Source organism: Struthio camelus, chromosome W (assembly GCF_040807025.1).
Source record: "Struthio camelus isolate bStrCam1 chromosome W, bStrCam1.hap1, whole genome shotgun sequence".
NCBI classification, from domain to species: domain Eukaryota; kingdom Metazoa; phylum Chordata; class Aves; order Struthioniformes; family Struthionidae; genus Struthio; species Struthio camelus.
The window spans coordinates 13,458,420-13,474,779 of NC_090981.1; the positions used below are offsets into that span (position 1 = coordinate 13,458,420).

General features: G+C 38.9%; 1 protein-coding gene across 10 annotated transcripts in view; it reads left to right on the plus strand.

Moving 5' to 3' along the window:
- Positions 1-16,360, plus strand: part of LOC104146473 (protein patched homolog 1) — a 73,471-nt gene that overhangs the window by 17,420 nt on the left and 39,691 nt on the right. For all 10 annotated transcript variants that reach the window (XR_011137461.1, XM_068925587.1, XM_068925586.1 and 7 more), the window contains 5 exons: positions 11,229-11,418; positions 12,833-12,902; positions 13,017-13,108; positions 14,492-14,690; positions 15,425-15,546. Coding sequence is in view for 9 of the 10 variants with exons in the window: in XM_068925587.1 (XP_068781688.1) it covers positions 11,229-11,418; positions 12,833-12,902; positions 13,017-13,108; positions 14,492-14,690; positions 15,425-15,546 (673 nt within the window). In the remaining variant the exon portion in view is untranslated. The remainder of the gene's footprint in view (positions 1-11,228; positions 11,419-12,832; positions 12,903-13,016; positions 13,109-14,491; positions 14,691-15,424; positions 15,547-16,360) is intronic.

Here is a 16,360-nt window from a genome sequence, read left to right on the forward strand (position 1 = left end):
AACTGAAACTGAGATGCTAGAGTGCAAGATGTGGCTTGGCTGAGACTGCTTAATTTAGTCAAACAAGGATGTAATATGTAAAATATTAGAAAAAAGCAAAACTTTTCACTTTACCTTATTGTGAGCAGTGATCTCATGCACATGGAAGCAGAGTGGACAAAGGATGGGAAGTAGGACGGCAGAGGCATAGGGCTCTCCTTGACCTCACACTGTGTAATGGAAAGACTGGGTGTGTTACTGCACCTTCTGGATATAAACATTGCAGAGCTGTTCTTGTTTTAATTAAATATCTTTTGGTGTATATTAAGAATGAATTACCTTCCAATGTGCTTATCTCTGTCAGAGGCAGTAGTGGATATAGGAGGTTTATTTGCACATTTTTCCTTCTTGTACATGAACATGTCATTAAATAACACGTAAAGTAGTTGAAAAGAGATTCCACAAATCTGAACTAAAAGGAAATTGCCAAGGGTGATGCAGTAATCAGATTTACATTTGGGTTATCTGACAAATCTCTGAGTTGCTATAGCTTCCTTAGGCGTGTGTAGAGGGGAAAGGGGTTATAGAAACTTATTTGTATGTGATGAACTGTATTTAAATAGCTACAGGAATGTAATCCAAATGCAGATCTCGGTGTAGTCTCCTCAGCGAGATAGCCATAAGAAAAATAAGCTTTAGGAACTCTTTTAACCTCTCCCTTCCCACTGACACTGTGATAATATAATAAAACCCACCCATTGCAACTTTGAATTTTTCTTTGTAAGTTACCTTTTCTATAATGGCAAAAAAAGCATACAGTTTTCTAAAAGGACATATTTTCCTGGATGATGTTTCTTGTGCATTTGTCTTGATTGTCCACTTGAGCCTGATTCTGATTTCATTTACACTAGTCTAGAATTTTATTGACTTTTTGAGGGGAAGCTATACTCATAAAAGAAGCTTTTGCTGTTTAGAAACTGATGGTCTTTAAGAGGCAAATAATAGAAAATATGATACTCTGGTGCCAGTTATTAAGATTGAGAAACAAAGTAAAACTAAAACATTGTTTATTATGACTTCTAACTGTAGATAAAAGCTACTTGAGAGAATTATGATCAAGCCTAAACATCTATTAACTGCTCTTTCTAGAGATTTGGGGAAATAGGATGACCTTTTTTATTCTTTTTTTTTTAAATAGGCTACAGTTTCGCATGACTTGCAAAATAAATCTTTCTCCCTTTTTGTTTCCCACACCGATTGATTTATCATTTTGCTTGCAAGCAGACTTAGAATGTTAGGGCAGGAACACACTCACTTTTTTTCTCGTAACTTTTTTGTTGCGGACCAAAACCAGTTGACTTGAATAAATTTTTCTGTGGTCTGAATGAGGCCAGCAACGTGGAAAAATCTTGCCATTCAGGGCCATCTGAATGTACATTTCAGCCACACAGTAAGCTGTATTGGTAGGCAGTGGACTGCTAAATACAACCATTTTTCGCAGCAGAGAGTTAGACAGGTGATTAGCATAATTAGCACAGAGTAGGCTATACATATGGTAATGTTAAGTGTGTAAATGGCAGCTGCGGTTTAAAAATTTATGTCAGGGGTCGACAGGGCTGTGCGAAAGTATTGTGTTACAGCTGCGGGTCAAAGACTCCATTGCTTTACCCCCTTTTCTCTTGTTGGTGAATGTGCTAAACTGAAGAGAAAGACAGACAGAAAAATATAACAGATAAGGCTTTGAACAGCCTGGTTCTGTGCAAGAGGGACTGCTCTTGGGGAGAGAGAGAGGGGAAAAAAATCCCCCAAACTACACACACGCACACAAAACAAAAGTCCCCCTCTTTCACTATAGATTTTGTTTTGCATCATGCAGCCTACAAATGTGTTGCTGTCTCTGAGTTATGTCATTATGACTGGGAGAGGGGGATCTTTGAGGGGAAAGGTAAGAGTGTGGTAATTGTGCTTTAAGGAACAAAACCAAACAAACTTGAATTCAGCTTCTTGCTGCATTCCAACCTGTAATTTCTTTTTTTACATCTCTGTTACTTATTGTGCTTAGGGGGCTGGGAATTAAAAAGTCTTGAAGGTGACAGCATTATATGTAATAAAATCTCAACAGTGCAACAGTCTTCAAGCTGCATGACTGGTTCCTCTGTGGTTGTGTGTGGGTTGCTACACTTATTCCTCAGGTTCCTCCTGCCTCCTAAACCACTGAATTCTTTATAAATTAAAAATGACTAATACAAGTTTCTAGTTTTAAAGGAACACAGCATTGAAGTGTATGTATCTTTTTCAACAGCTGATGGGGAAATCTGTAAATCTCTGTTGCTGTAAAGTGTTCATTCATATATTTCACATTTGCAACTTTTCTCTTTTGTATTTTTTTTGTAGTCAGCTATAAGGAGTGGTGGTGTTGACAGAATATAGTTCACACCACGCTGACCTTGTGATGAAACTTCCTCACAGCCACAGGGGGTCCTTATGAATCAACCCCTAATCCAGCTAATCCTGATCACAACAAAATCATGAAAGTGGCTCCCAGTGATGTGTGTTTCCCTGCACAGATGCAGCAAGAAGGAACAGTGCTGGAAATAAATCAGTGCAGCATGATGCTCCTTGCAGGCTGGGGGAGCCTGCATGTGAAGCTGGGGCCATTCATTGTGTTCTGCCCCATGTGGCCTCAAGCGGGAAGCCAAGGAAAGGGGGCTGGGCTGCACAGTGGTGAGAAGAGGGCTGCGAGCAGGGCCATGACAGCTTCGCAGAAGGCCAGTGAGGGAGCTGGGGTTAATGTTATACAGCAGGCCAAACACACTGGTGGAGTGCTATGCTGCCAGCCCTTGCCTTCTCTTGCAGGGGGTTTCAGGGGGTCTCTGCTGATTGCGGGGAGCTCAGGTTAATAAAATCACCAGTAGCTTGCATGTACTCTCCACTGTTACCCCAGCCGCACATCTCCTTCTCTTCCTTGAGCTTAGAAAGTTCTGCATTTAATGGGAGAATAGACTGTTTATTGCGACGTGGGGGGGATTTGTAGCAAAGCAAAATGTCTGAATGGTCAGGCTAGCTGCAAGCAGAAAGTAAAGATCGTTTTGTGGGGTCACTTTGTTCATTTGTTTAATTTTCTTTCCCAGTCCTTTGTGTTCTAGAATAAACTTGGCCATATGGTCACACTCTTGGTGTATCTGACAGGAATCTCTGAGTGCATCCTGCACGAAGTTGAATGTGCTCTTTACTGCTTGGTGCAAATAGCAAGCAAACTATGAAAAATGGGCTTCTTGACAAATGCAGCACTGTTTTGGGAGCTGGTGGCCAGTAAGAAATATTGAGATGGGGGGAGTTGTGACAGGCAGCAGGTTCGATGCTGGGGGAGTGCTGACCTGACCTGATTGTGTCCAACAGCGAGAGCAGTTCTACTTCTGTACCCTGTTTCATAACATGTTCATTCCTTTCATTTTTCTATATGTTAGTTTTGCTGTCTCCTAAAAGCACAGTTTAGGAAATGGTATTCCCTGAAAGGTTCTGGATGAAGAGTTCATCCTGACTGTTTTCTGTTCCTTTTTAAAAAAAAAAAAAAAAAAGTATATTCAAATTTTGTGCTACTCCAGGTACAGATTAAACTTATGCTATCCTAGGAGTACAGATGAAAATACTTTAAAATGTTACTTTTAACCACACAGGAAAACAATTACATATTTGAGGAAAGGGCACTGAGAGTTTAAATGAAAAGTTGGATCTAGAGGAAAGCTGACTGCTGTGGAACAACACAGCAAATCATTTTTAACATATTACCATGTAGATTCTTAGTCAAGTTAAAGTAACTTAAAATAATTATATTCAGCTGTTTTTAAATAATTAGATTTAGACCTTGAAGCCCTTTACATCTTCTCAGCAGACCTCCTGGAAACCTCAGTCATTTTTAGTATGATTGAGGATTTTGACCTGTTATTAAGAACACATTCATGTGTTCTTAAATGATTGAAAAGTAAAAATTTCAGCTTTGCTCATCAGCTGGTGTAAATTGTCATAGGACCATGAACTGTTAGAGAGTTGCAACAGTCTACACTAGCTGTAGATCTTCTCCCTGATTTCTAGGAAGAAGTAGAGTCTAAGGTCCTTTATTTCTTTGCTTCACCCAGAAAATTCTATAATTAGGCTCCTCCACCAAAAACTGGCTCAGCTCTGACCTGAAGGGATCACCTCTTTGGAAGAAAGGATTGTTCACTCTCCATATCCATTCATTCCCCAGTCTTTTTGTTGAAATGGTCAACAAGGATGGCAATTATGATGGTGGCTTTCTATAATATGGACACCTGCCCATTAGGAAATGGACTGAGACCACCAACTCATTTCACATAAGCTACCAAACAGCTGTCAGATGGTAAACAACTTGTGGTCACTATTGTTCCTGGCCGGATTAGAACCAGTGACCCAGAGGTGAACAGCTCATATCCTGTTACCAAGGACATGTGTCCCAGCTCAGTAAGCAGCTACTGAATTTTATGTTTAATTAATTCATGTTACAGTGTCTATTTGGATGCTGGGAAGGGAAATGGTAGAGTGCAGGCTGTTTTAACCTGGGCAGGCATGATTGTTGCTATTACAGGTGAACTATACAAATGTGGATATGTGTATTAAGTGGAGTAAATGTCATGCAAGAGAACCTAAATGCAGCATGAAATTTCTGACTGTCCTTAGTTCAGTGCTAGCATAAATTGTGTTTAATTACGTGATAAAGGTTATCATTTTTCATTGAGCTGTTGCACAGCCCTTTGAATGACCATGTAATCTCTTAAAAACACTGATTGCATACTATTATGTTCCAACTCTTGTAGTGCATCATTTCTGACTCTTTTTTTTGATAGTTCCATTTCAGACACACCCTATTATGTCTCTATTTTGCACAATGAAATAAATGAGCAGAAAAATCAGTGCAGGTAGCAAAAACTTTATTTATAATATAACCCTGAGGGACTTCAGAGATCTATCCTTAGCACTGTTAGAAAATCAGAATGTACATGATAGTGTCTTACAACCAATAGTTAAATTCAGAGATTGACCATGCAAACCAAAACCAGTTCTGATGACTCTACAAGTAACAGCATTTTAAAAGCTTTAAGGAAATAGATATGCCAACCAGTCCCATTTATTGTACAGAATAACCTTAAATTTCAATCAAAAAGTGTTTTGCAAGTCTTTCAAACAGTTTTACCTCTGTACTCTGCCAGTCAGTGCTAGAGAAAGCATTGTTTAAAGTAAGATAGCACCTTCTTAGAATTACCTGCTCCTCTGTTAGGAAGAATCAGGACACGCTGTCTGTGTGCAGAAAAACTGTTGCTGACAAAGAACATGATGAGCAGCGCACATGAGCTCAGACATCCAAGAGAACCCAAAGCCAGAACTCCTGTGACAGCGATGGGAAGCTTTAAATCAAAAGGCTGTTATTTTCCCATGCCCAATAAGAGGCAGGGTAATCTTCATACCTGCCAGAGAACTTCAGCTCTTGTATCTCAATTTCTTTTTATGTGGTTTCAATCATGTATGATTAGTACTTGGCTGCTTTGTTTTGCTGTCATGAGATGTGTGCTCCTTTATTAATAAAAATTGAAATTGTCATTGATGTCCTTAGATACTGCCTTCTGCTATGTGACAGGTGACGTTTTTCTAGTCCTGGTGCACACTTAGGACAGGGAGCTGAAGCTGTGGCTGGATGCCTTATACACATACTACTGTAAAGGACTGAAGTTGGCTTCATTGTTTTAAGAAGCGTCAATGTACGCATGCAGTAGAAATGGCATGGGAACAGCACAAAGAGAGACTAAGTGAGGAAGAGGAGTAGAGCAGTTAAAGTTTAGAGGGAGGCGTACTACGTGGAGGCTGTGGAGAGAGATGGAATAAGGGAGACCCTTCCTGATCACGGGCCCAGCAGAGAGAAGGTGATGAAGAGGAGGCAAGCAGCCTGTGACTTCCCTGTGAGCACCGCCCACTGTGGGGTGCTGGAGGTGGCGTGATGTACGAGAGGCTGGGTAGTCCCCTTGCAAGTCCCGATTGAGTTCGTCTTTCTCTGCACACGACTGCTTTTTTCAGATTGGTTAGTAAAGGTTAAGTCTCAGGTGACCCTACTGGGGTATGTTACTCATCTTTGTTTTTATGTTTACCAAGTCATGGAGGGTTTAATTCCTCTCTAGTCCCATTCTGGTGATAACAGATATTGCAGATGTTGCCCTTACTGGGTATTGCTCAAGCAGTAATGGAAGCATTGCAAGGTGCTGATCTGCATGTCTGATTCATCAAAAAGGTATCTTTTGGAAGGGTGAAAAGAAAATGCAAAGTGTGAGGTGTCCATGACTATTAGAGGTATGATTTCAGTGCTTTGAGCTGTCAACATCAAAACGTTGAACCAGACTGCTCTAATGATATGTTTGCAATGCTGTAAAAATGGAAAGTATAATGTCTTTCAAATAAAGTGGAAGAATGCTTGTTGATTTTATTTATTCATTTACTTATTCTTCCTCAAGTGCTCAAATGGAAACATAGTCTTTAGGAGGGAGGTTCTCCTGAAAACTTTGCTCCATTCAGGCACTTCAGAATGGTCATACAAAAACAAGCTCCAAAACCAGTAGGTACTTCTGGAAGCTTGGCTCTGATTTATCAAGGTCTGTCCTCCACTTAGTAGAGAAACATTTTTATTCCAAGTGTTTGGCTCTCAGGAATGTTCTTTTTTTAGAGAGAGCTTGCTCTCTACTAAGCTATTTGTAGTGCAGTCACATACAAGGTAGCTATTGAATGGTTAATAAAGGTAGCGTTCATATCAAAAAAATAACAAAACCATAGGCTTTATGCTGCAATTCCAGTAATTTGAAATGGAACATTGTAAGATATCCGGAAAAAGAAATACTTCATGCCTTTTGAATAACTGGACAGCAAATTAACAAGCAGTAATTTTTGGCTGTCATTCATTGCCTGGGGATCAAGATCTGCTAGTGTAGCAGAGGTCAAACTTACTCCTAAAATTATTCTGTACAGAAGGGACTGCAGTTTCTAGTAGCAGATTCCAGAGTTCTTTATAAGCATGTTAATGTAATAGCATGCAAATATTGAATGCTAATTTTGAGAAAGTTCATACAGATAAGAGTGACATTTGAGGTAGAAATTAGTGCATGAATGGAATGACCCAATGACTTCAAAATTGTTAGCAAGTCAGTGGAAATCTGAGTCAGAAATTGTGCCAATGAAAACAAATTGAGTTTCACACTTTTGTTACTGGGGAAGGTGCACCAGCGTTGTGAAAATGTGTACTAGAGGTGAGCAGTTTTGGTTTTCTGAGTGCTTCTCACTTAAGATGCACCAAAGCATTTTATTGCATGATGACTGCGATGCTGGGACTGAGACACAAATGCTTGGTAACAGGATATAGAGACTTTCACCTTTAGATCATGGGTTCAGGTCTGCCTCAAGTTAAGGATGACTAAAACTTGTTACCACCTGTCAGCTGTTCATTGCACTTGGGAGAGGGAGACGTGCTGGTCCTCAGATAGTTCTTAGCAACCCAGTGTCTATATTGATAATTAAATACTCTTTGCAGGCCCTTGAGAAGGGCAAAAGATTTAGTACATTAACCAGCTTCCATTTCAGCCAGGAGGCACAACGATGTGTTTAATGGCCCAGGAGACCCACTGTTTCAGGTCAGCTCTCCTGTGTGCTGGCAAAGAACTGAGAGGGGAGCTGTGGTTGTCCTGCATCAGGGGGAAAAAGGACTTCCCTCTTCTCTGGAAAAGCCACGCAGGGGCTTTTAACAAGAACTAATATTCAGCAACAAAGATGCTGACAGTAAAACTGTCTTATGTTGAACACCAGCCTTCACACACATTCTTGAGCATTAGAAACTGATATATTAAGTGAGGAATGGTGCCAGGACACTGATGTTATTACTTTGACTTGATTTTATTTTATTTTTTCCTCTTGTTAGCTTAATTTTACAGAGGGCGTAGTATCTCGTTTCCACTAGACAGTCACCCAGAATCTGATGACACTACTAAAAGGGTAATGTACAGGCTGCTGTGTTGTATTACCACTGGCCATGAGCCCATGTACTGATCTGTTATTTAAATAAGCGTTCTGGCTTGTGGGCAAGAGTGCTACCAACTCGGCTATCTAGGCACTAAATCATAAGGAATCATGTAATACAGGGCTAGAATGCCATCAAGTGGCTTTTGATATATCAGAAAAGGATAGCATTGTTTGGACTTTGTCACCAGAATATTGACATGGAATAGCTCTGTCTTCAGTGTGGAATGAAATGGGAAGTACTGGTACTCTATGCTATACATACGATTTAAGTCAGTAGCATTTTAACTCTAAAATATTGTTGTCTCCAAATATACAAAAACAGAGTCCAGAAAGGAAAACCACAAAAGACCATCTCTTTGGTCATAGTTTCCATTGCATCGGTTTCCCTGTAGTGTGGGAATCTTCTGATGAATGTAATATGTATATATTGTTTTTCTTATAAGTGTAAGGAATGATATTCTGTGAAGTGTGTGTCTGTGTTGAGCATGGTATTGCTTATCTTCAGTACACAATGAGGCCAAAGGCTTCAGGTTTTTAGTGGTCTCCCTAGGTTTTGGCACCAATTGTGGACACCTTAAAATAAATAAATAAAAGCACAACAAGAGTGCCTGCATAATAAAAGTGCTTATGCAGCCAATTGTGGAGGCTTAAGATCCTTTAGCATGGCAGCCTCCAATGATTTTTTGTAAACTTTCAGTTAAAATAAGTGAAAACATACAACTGGTAGAAGCTTTCTGTAATTTTTTGTCTTCCTTCTTGCTCTTTATTGCTTCTGATATATTGAAAGGCCACTGATGTATCTACTTGCTTCTGGTCCATCCATATGTTTTCACATAATCTGTCTTTGGCAGTCAGTCAGAATTTTCCTCTGCAATCTAAGTGTATAATTTTTTGTATATGAGCATTATGTTAGAAATGTGTTATGTTAAGAAAAATGCGCAGCAGCTCTATTGTTGAGATCTGGAACGTGTGCCCACTTTCTTTGATGTTTTTGTTATTCCTGTTTTGAATGTAAAAGGAGGAAAAAACAGTATCTCCTCCAATGACTGACTTGTGCAATGCAGTTTTGATTAGCTAAATCTGCCTCGTTCAGTGAAATTAATATAGTTTGACAAGAGTTTGATTAGGAAGCAATCATTTCTGTTGATAGTAAACAGTTGACCCTTTGCAGAATGGGAATGCCCTCCTTTCTCATGCTCCAAGTTTGCTCTCTCTGTTCAAGTCCTAGTTAAACACAGAAGTAAAGTGCGAGTGGAAAGGGAGAGACTATAGTACCAGGAGGAGATGTTTACATAGACTTCACAGTCCTGATCAAATTGAGGCTTTATTGTCTTGGGTGGCATTGAAACACAGAGGAAGGGAGGTGGTTTGTGTTCTGAAGTACTTGTCATGTAAAGGACTGCAAAAGTAAGGTTTTGTTCCAAGACCTATAGATTAGGATACATGTGTTCCCCTGCCACGTCCCTGTAAGATGAAGCAAAACGTAGCATATCAGAGTTCTGACTGGTGGGGAATTAATGTTTGATATAACTTAACATTAGCTTTTTTGTTATTATGCATATACAGCCTCAATGATTATATATCCTGTCACTGTAATAAGGGGAATCCAGGTGTGGAATTTGCACTTTGCTTTTTATTTTTTGTGATTGTGGCCTGGTTGCTGTTACATGATGTGAAGGAGGTAATAACATATGTGACAGGCTGAGAAAATGGTTGGAATGTGTTGTGGAAATACTTATTTTTTCACAGAATTATTGAACTAGATATTAAGTGATGCTTTGTGACAGAATAAATATATGACTTAATTGTTGAGGACCTGATTCTGACAGCTTTACCTGTGCCGGGGCCCAGCTTCTTGCCTGGTGGTCCTGTCATCCCCGATGGGATTACAGGTAGAGTGAGGGTCCAGCTGACTGAAAAAGTATGTCCCAGGCCTGTTCACAGACTTGAACGTCATCTACCACACTGCCAACTAGTTACAGTCTTCAGTTACGCGGCCTAAGAAGATGTACGTGTCTAATTTCTATTCACACTGTCACACAACTTCTAAACTTTGGCAGTAATTCAGATCACCAGTGCCAAGGTGACTAGAACTGACAAAAATGTAACCAATTAGACCAGGTCTCTAGGCTTGAACTTAGCAGAACAATAAAGGTAATAAATTGTAAGGGATGGAAACAATTTGTTAGTGGTGTTCTTGTCTTCCTCATCTGGATATGGTCTTGATTCAGCTAATGAACTGAATTAATTGAACTCCCTCCCACATGCATTTGCTAGAGAGACTATAGGGGAGGTTGTGTAAAGTATATAAACTCTAACTGAATGCTTTTTTGTAAGCTGGAAGACAATTTTCCATTTTTTACATAATTTTCTCTGGCAAGGCAAATCAAATATGGCTCCCTCTAGAGCCTTTCTGCTTTGCAGTCTCCTGCCTCTTTTTTAACCTTGTTTTGTTATGCAGCACACTGTTCAATGCATGTAGGTTTAGAAACAAATGTTGAGTATGAATTGTCTTCTGCGTCCCACCACGTTATGTAGGTACCAGACCACTGGGGCAAATTGTTTGACTGCAAATGGTCTGTTCTGCTATGCTCAAAACTGTACCTCTTTACGTGAACTTAATATTTTTTCATTTTACCTAAGGTTCAGAGAAGTACACATGCTCATTTACTCTTTCCCTCCTCCCTTTTTTTTTTAAACTGAGGAGAAACATTCCCCTTCTGCCTTTGCCAAATTATTTAGAAGAGTGTAAATTGAAGCCATTTATCTTGAAATGTGCTATTGGACCAGACTGTTTATACAAGTGTAAGAAATTGTAACATAGGAATATTTGGTCTGGTCTGCAAGGAAAAGATTTCTCTCTTTTTTTTTTTTTTTAATTTTTACATATGGAATATTGGTTATAATGTAGGAAAAACGTGTGTAAGGGGCTCCAATTTGCACACCAATGTTTTAGTGCAGTTGGGACAATGGTGTTTTTTAATGAGGAACAGGATTTTTTTTTTCCCCTCATAGCGTTACTAAAACAAATTTGATATTTGTTTTAGAGTTGCACTGTAATCAGTTTGAGGTAGAATATTCCATGCGTATGGTAAAGTTTTTCTGACCGGAGAGTGCTTATCATGTGAATCCAGAATAACTTGTCATTGGCTAATACAAAGCTGTTAATATTTATCCATCAGTTGGTGGACGAGTGAGTTGGGAGTTAAATTACACACGGCAGAAGATTGGAGAAGAGGCCATGTTTAACCCCCAGCTCATGATTCAGACTCCACAAGAAGATGGTGCTAATGTACTAACAACAGAAGCGCTCAGACAGCACCTTGACTCTGCACTTCAGGCCAGCAGAGTGCACATTTATATGTACAACAGGTAAGGGGAAAAGCAAAGGTTTACTTGGTCATCTGTAACAACTAAAAAGTTGGACACATGCTCCTTTGCATGTATTTTTAAATGGGTAGCACCTCAGAGCCCTACCCTTTGGGACTCTGTTTTGATTTGAATGTCACTGGTTACTGATGCTTGAAAATGTGGTATGATAGCAGTGACCAGCTGGCTTTTAACACATTAAATGGTGTAAGAGGTATTGGATGAGATTCTGAAAATGTACCCCCATGACCAGTGCTACAGTATCCAGCTTTTGTCTTGGTAAAGGAGCTATAACTGTGCTGTTAAACATAGGACGTTATTGATGGGATTCATAACAGTGAAAAGCTTTCCATATTGTAGTTGAATTCTCTTGCTGATACCTGCAGGAGGCACGTATTGGTTGTGCACACTAGTACAGGTTACTGTCCTTCCAGTAGTGTGGGTATAAAGAGAAATGCAAAATGTATAAAGAGAAATAGCAGCGGGTGGAATAACTGGGCTATTTAACAACATAGATGTAGTCATGTCAGAGTTGGCCTTCAGTGTGTCTGTGTGCCAAAGCTGAAGGGTGAAGGTTGGGAGTTTCCCAGAGAGCAGGAGCTAAGAGTTGTCCAAAAATACAAGTATTAAAGATGTGTCTTAACAAGTCACCAGCTTTGGGCTAGTGGGATCTCTCCGTGAGAAGCTGTTCCTCCAAGATTGCTCCTTACAGGATGGAAATGTGCCTAGGGATGCAATCTGTGAGGCATAAAGTTCACTATGTTTTCAGCACATCCAGCTGATGCCTAAGAGAACTAGGGCCATGGTTCCAACTATCTTTTACCCAGCCTTGTCTAGGGCGCTAGAAGCCGCAACAGTGGTAGCTGTAATACGGCTGAACAAAGAAGGCAGAAATTCTAATGGTTTCTTTTCTCACAGAATCACAGAATGGTTTAGGTTGGAAGGGACCGCTGGAGATCATCTAGTCCAAAATCTAGGGTCATCTAGTCTCCCGCATGCAGGAGTTAGGGCTAGTATTCTAGCCCTCTGAGCCCGAAGCTGACCTCTCTCTCACTTGTGTCACTGAGTGATATCTTAAGTCACAAGTGGTCTCACTTATATAGAGCCAGATTTCTGTCCCTTTTAGTTGTTTTGAATAGCCTGATAATCCAAAAGTAGCTCCATTATTTTTAATGAGTTTTACAGAGACTGTTTATCATAACTGAAACAAATAATTCTAGTCTATAACTACAAAAAGAAAGGCCTTTGCCTTTGTGAGGTGTGGTATACCTACACTGAATAAAACCTGCCCTTCTCAGTAATTCGCTACTTGAGGTCAGCTTGTGTATATGAATTGCCATTTTACATGTATGTTACATTTTTAAAATACCTTTTCAGTACTTGTGAATAAAAAAAAATGTGTTGTTCTTTATTACAGGCAATGGAAACTGGAACACTTATGTTATAAATCAGGAGAACTCATCACAGAAGCAGGTTACATGGACCAGGTAGGCATAACAGGCATTTGGTTATAAGCATTTTATATTCTCATGATTCAGCTTGTGCTATTTGATTATGTTCTAGTATAACTGTGTGTTTTTTCCCCTTTCTGACTTTGACAGATTATAGAATATCTTTATCCTTGTTTAATTATCACTCCTTTGGACTGCTTCTGGGAGGGAGCAAAGCTACAGTCAGGAACTGCCTATCTGTTGTAAGTGTGCTGTTTTTATAACTTTATAGTCTGACTGATTTTAAATGTAAAATTATGCATGTTTTTGAGTTGTGTTCCCATTGTTTATTCAGAAAAAAGGTGATGTCACTTCAGAAAATATGCTTTTTTTTTTTTTAATCGAACAAAGATTTTCTGTTTCTAAAAGATGATTTGTAGGCATCAATTGGAAGTCCTATGTTGTTACTTTTCTTGTTCTGCTGGCATGTAAAAGAAAATATAAGTTCTGAAATCAAGCTTTTAAATTTTTTTTCCCTTTTGAAAATAAAAACAGAAAAGTTTATTTTCATAAACTACAGAAATATTGATTGGCTGGGAAGTCATTGTAGTTCTAAGAAAATGTAGCTGTCTTGGGTAAAATCTCAAGTCCTCCTAAGGAATTAAAAAACAAAATCCTTTGACATCATTAAAAAAATCAAATATAGTATCTGTTATGGGTGGTTTCTCACAATTTACAAGTATAATATTATATGCACTGGATCCTTCAAAGAGTTAATTGTTAATCTGTGCATGCATTTTCTGTTAATTATGCAAGAGTTAGCTTTTGAGTTACTGTTTCTGTCCTGGTTTGCATGTCTCTGTAAAAGCAATTTGCAATGGCCATCTCCTAACCTTTAGTGTACAGTTTTAGATGGGGAAATAAGAGGGGTTGTGTTTTCTGGTTGAGAGATTCGGAATAATGACTTAAGCCTGGTTAAGCAGATACAGTGTAGTTTGAACCACAGAATAAGGCAGCCAAAAGCCTTTCTGGTCTGTCAACATCACAAATTCAAAGGTGAGGGGTGGGAGATGTGATAGTGGTGACAGCCATGTCAGCAGGAAAGCATGATGGTTGATAGTCAAGCTGCCAGAGCATTTGAAGGAGCACAGTATTGTTATAGATAAACAAAGATCAGCTATATTGATTGATTACATTTGCAAGATCATTATTAGACTAGCAAGAAGTAATGTGATACTATGTGAAAGGCTTTCTTTCCTCAGCCCCCTCCCTTTTTCCCCCTCTCCTTTCCCCCCCCAAATTCTTTGAAGCAGCAGTTGGCTGCTTTTTTGTTATTTAGGTGCTTGATGCTTTGTTTTACTTTGTAAATTGAAGTATTTTTAACATGTGAATATTCCTTTTCATAGAGTAACTTGGTCTGTAAGTTCTGAGTGTTTTTGTTAAAATTAATGGGACTACAAGAAAAGTATACATACATGAATATAATTAAAGCATGCATTTGATGTTATGAAACAACCTTACCAGAAAGAGTTTAGCTTGTAACAGAAAACAACTCAGTCATTTGTGTGAATGTGAATTAAAAAATTGTTTGTTTCAGTACTTATTTTGTCATTTTCTTTGTCATTTTCCCCTGATTTATTTTACAGAGGGAAACCTCCTTTGCAGTGGATCAACTTTGACCCCTTAGAATTCTTGGAAGAGTTAAAGAAAATAAACTACCAAGTGGAGAGCTGGGAAGAAATGCTGAATAAAGCAGAGGTTGGTCATGGTTATATGGATCGACCTTGCCTGAATCCTGCTGATCCCAATTGCCCAATCACAGCTCCCAACAAAAATTCCACCAAAGTAAGTTTTCTTATCCTTGCATAGATCTTTTCAAAGGAGGCTGTGTATTCGGGGAGAGAAGATGGTACTGTTTCCTTCCAAACAATATATATTTCATATTCTTCAGCAATTTCATTACTCTGCTCCTATTATATACCATTAGCCCAGAGTTGCTAACATTTCCTCAGTCTGTGACGCAATATTTAATCCCACATGTTTAAAGTGAGGTTATGGTTCTCAGCTACCAACTAGGTGTGGCAATGCGGTGACACACCATTTCAGCAGGCAACATGTCTCAGGCAGACACAGCCACTCCTGGAATACGGCTGCGGCTGTACACTGACGCCATGCAGCAAGGCTTCCTTCAAGTAGGGCCAGTTTTGTCAACCTTTGTGAAGAATTGGAAGCCGTGGGCCCCAACTTCATCTATCCCTTTCTCAGTCACACTAGGCTTTGGAGAAGCTGCTGCCTGGTGAACGAGTATTGGGCTGGTTTGGTTATTCCCTTTGAGCACATTTCTTTTTGTAGAGTTCTTAGACTGTCTTTCATATCTGTTATTCCAGTACACTAGGTGTTCATTTAGGATTTGAGTTTGTTTGAAGTTGTACAACTGATGAATTGAGCACATTTCTTTTTGTAGAGTTCCTAGACTGTCTTTCATATCTGTTATTCCAGTACACTAGGTGTTCATTTAGGATTTGAGTTTGTTTGAAGTTGTACAACTGATGAATTGCTTCTTCATAACCTTATTCTAGCCTCTTGATGTGGCCCTTGTTTTGAGTGGTGGATGCTATGGACTGTCAAGAAAATACATGCATTGGCAGGAGGAGTTGATTATAGGTGGTACAGTCAAGAACAGTTCTGGTAAACTTGTCAGGTAAGCAAACAAATGTTTAAAGAAAACTTTAAAGCTTTTATTTGTTAGGGCTTTTGGGGAGGTGTGGGGGATCATGCAAAATCAGTTGCCTTTCAGAATCTGTGAATGATGCGTATTATTATCCCTGGTCTAGGAGGACATCCCTGATAAGGACAGAATTTAAAAGTGTGATTAGACAGTTGTTTAAAGGAGGTGTCATTGCTGCCTGCTTCTAACCTAAGAATAATAGTGTACGTTGCTCAGAAAGAAATTTTTTTCCTGGCAATTTTGTATTCAGAATGTATGTATAAAGCATTGAACAGTGTTTAAAGCATTGAACAACTTTGATCATGTTTTGAAATATGATCAAAGGAAAAAGGGAAAAAAAATAACCTGGGTAATGTGCCTGCTCGCTTGACTTTTCTCAGAATTTTAATATCTCCATTGAACTATTTGTTTAAGATCAATACAGAGAAAAGTCTGTTCTTTGTCACTATAACTTGAATACCATTTTGACTGATGAAACAAAACCCTTTGTTTCAGACTTCTTGAATAAGTCATGGAACACTTGACTTTGGGGGGGAAACCCCTTTGGAATAGAATCGTTCTGAAAAATAAGACACACAAAATCATTAAACAGATGAATAAGCTGAATCCAAATTTATATTAAGCTAAAAGTAATATAATGCTTGCATATTTAATACAAATAATTTTTACTAGAAATATTGATATAGATTCTGAAGGGTTTTTTTACATTGGTACTAAATATTGAAGTTTGGAGCCAAAGGATATATTTTTGGTGAAAAACAAAATAGTTCCTTAAGATTCTAAAATT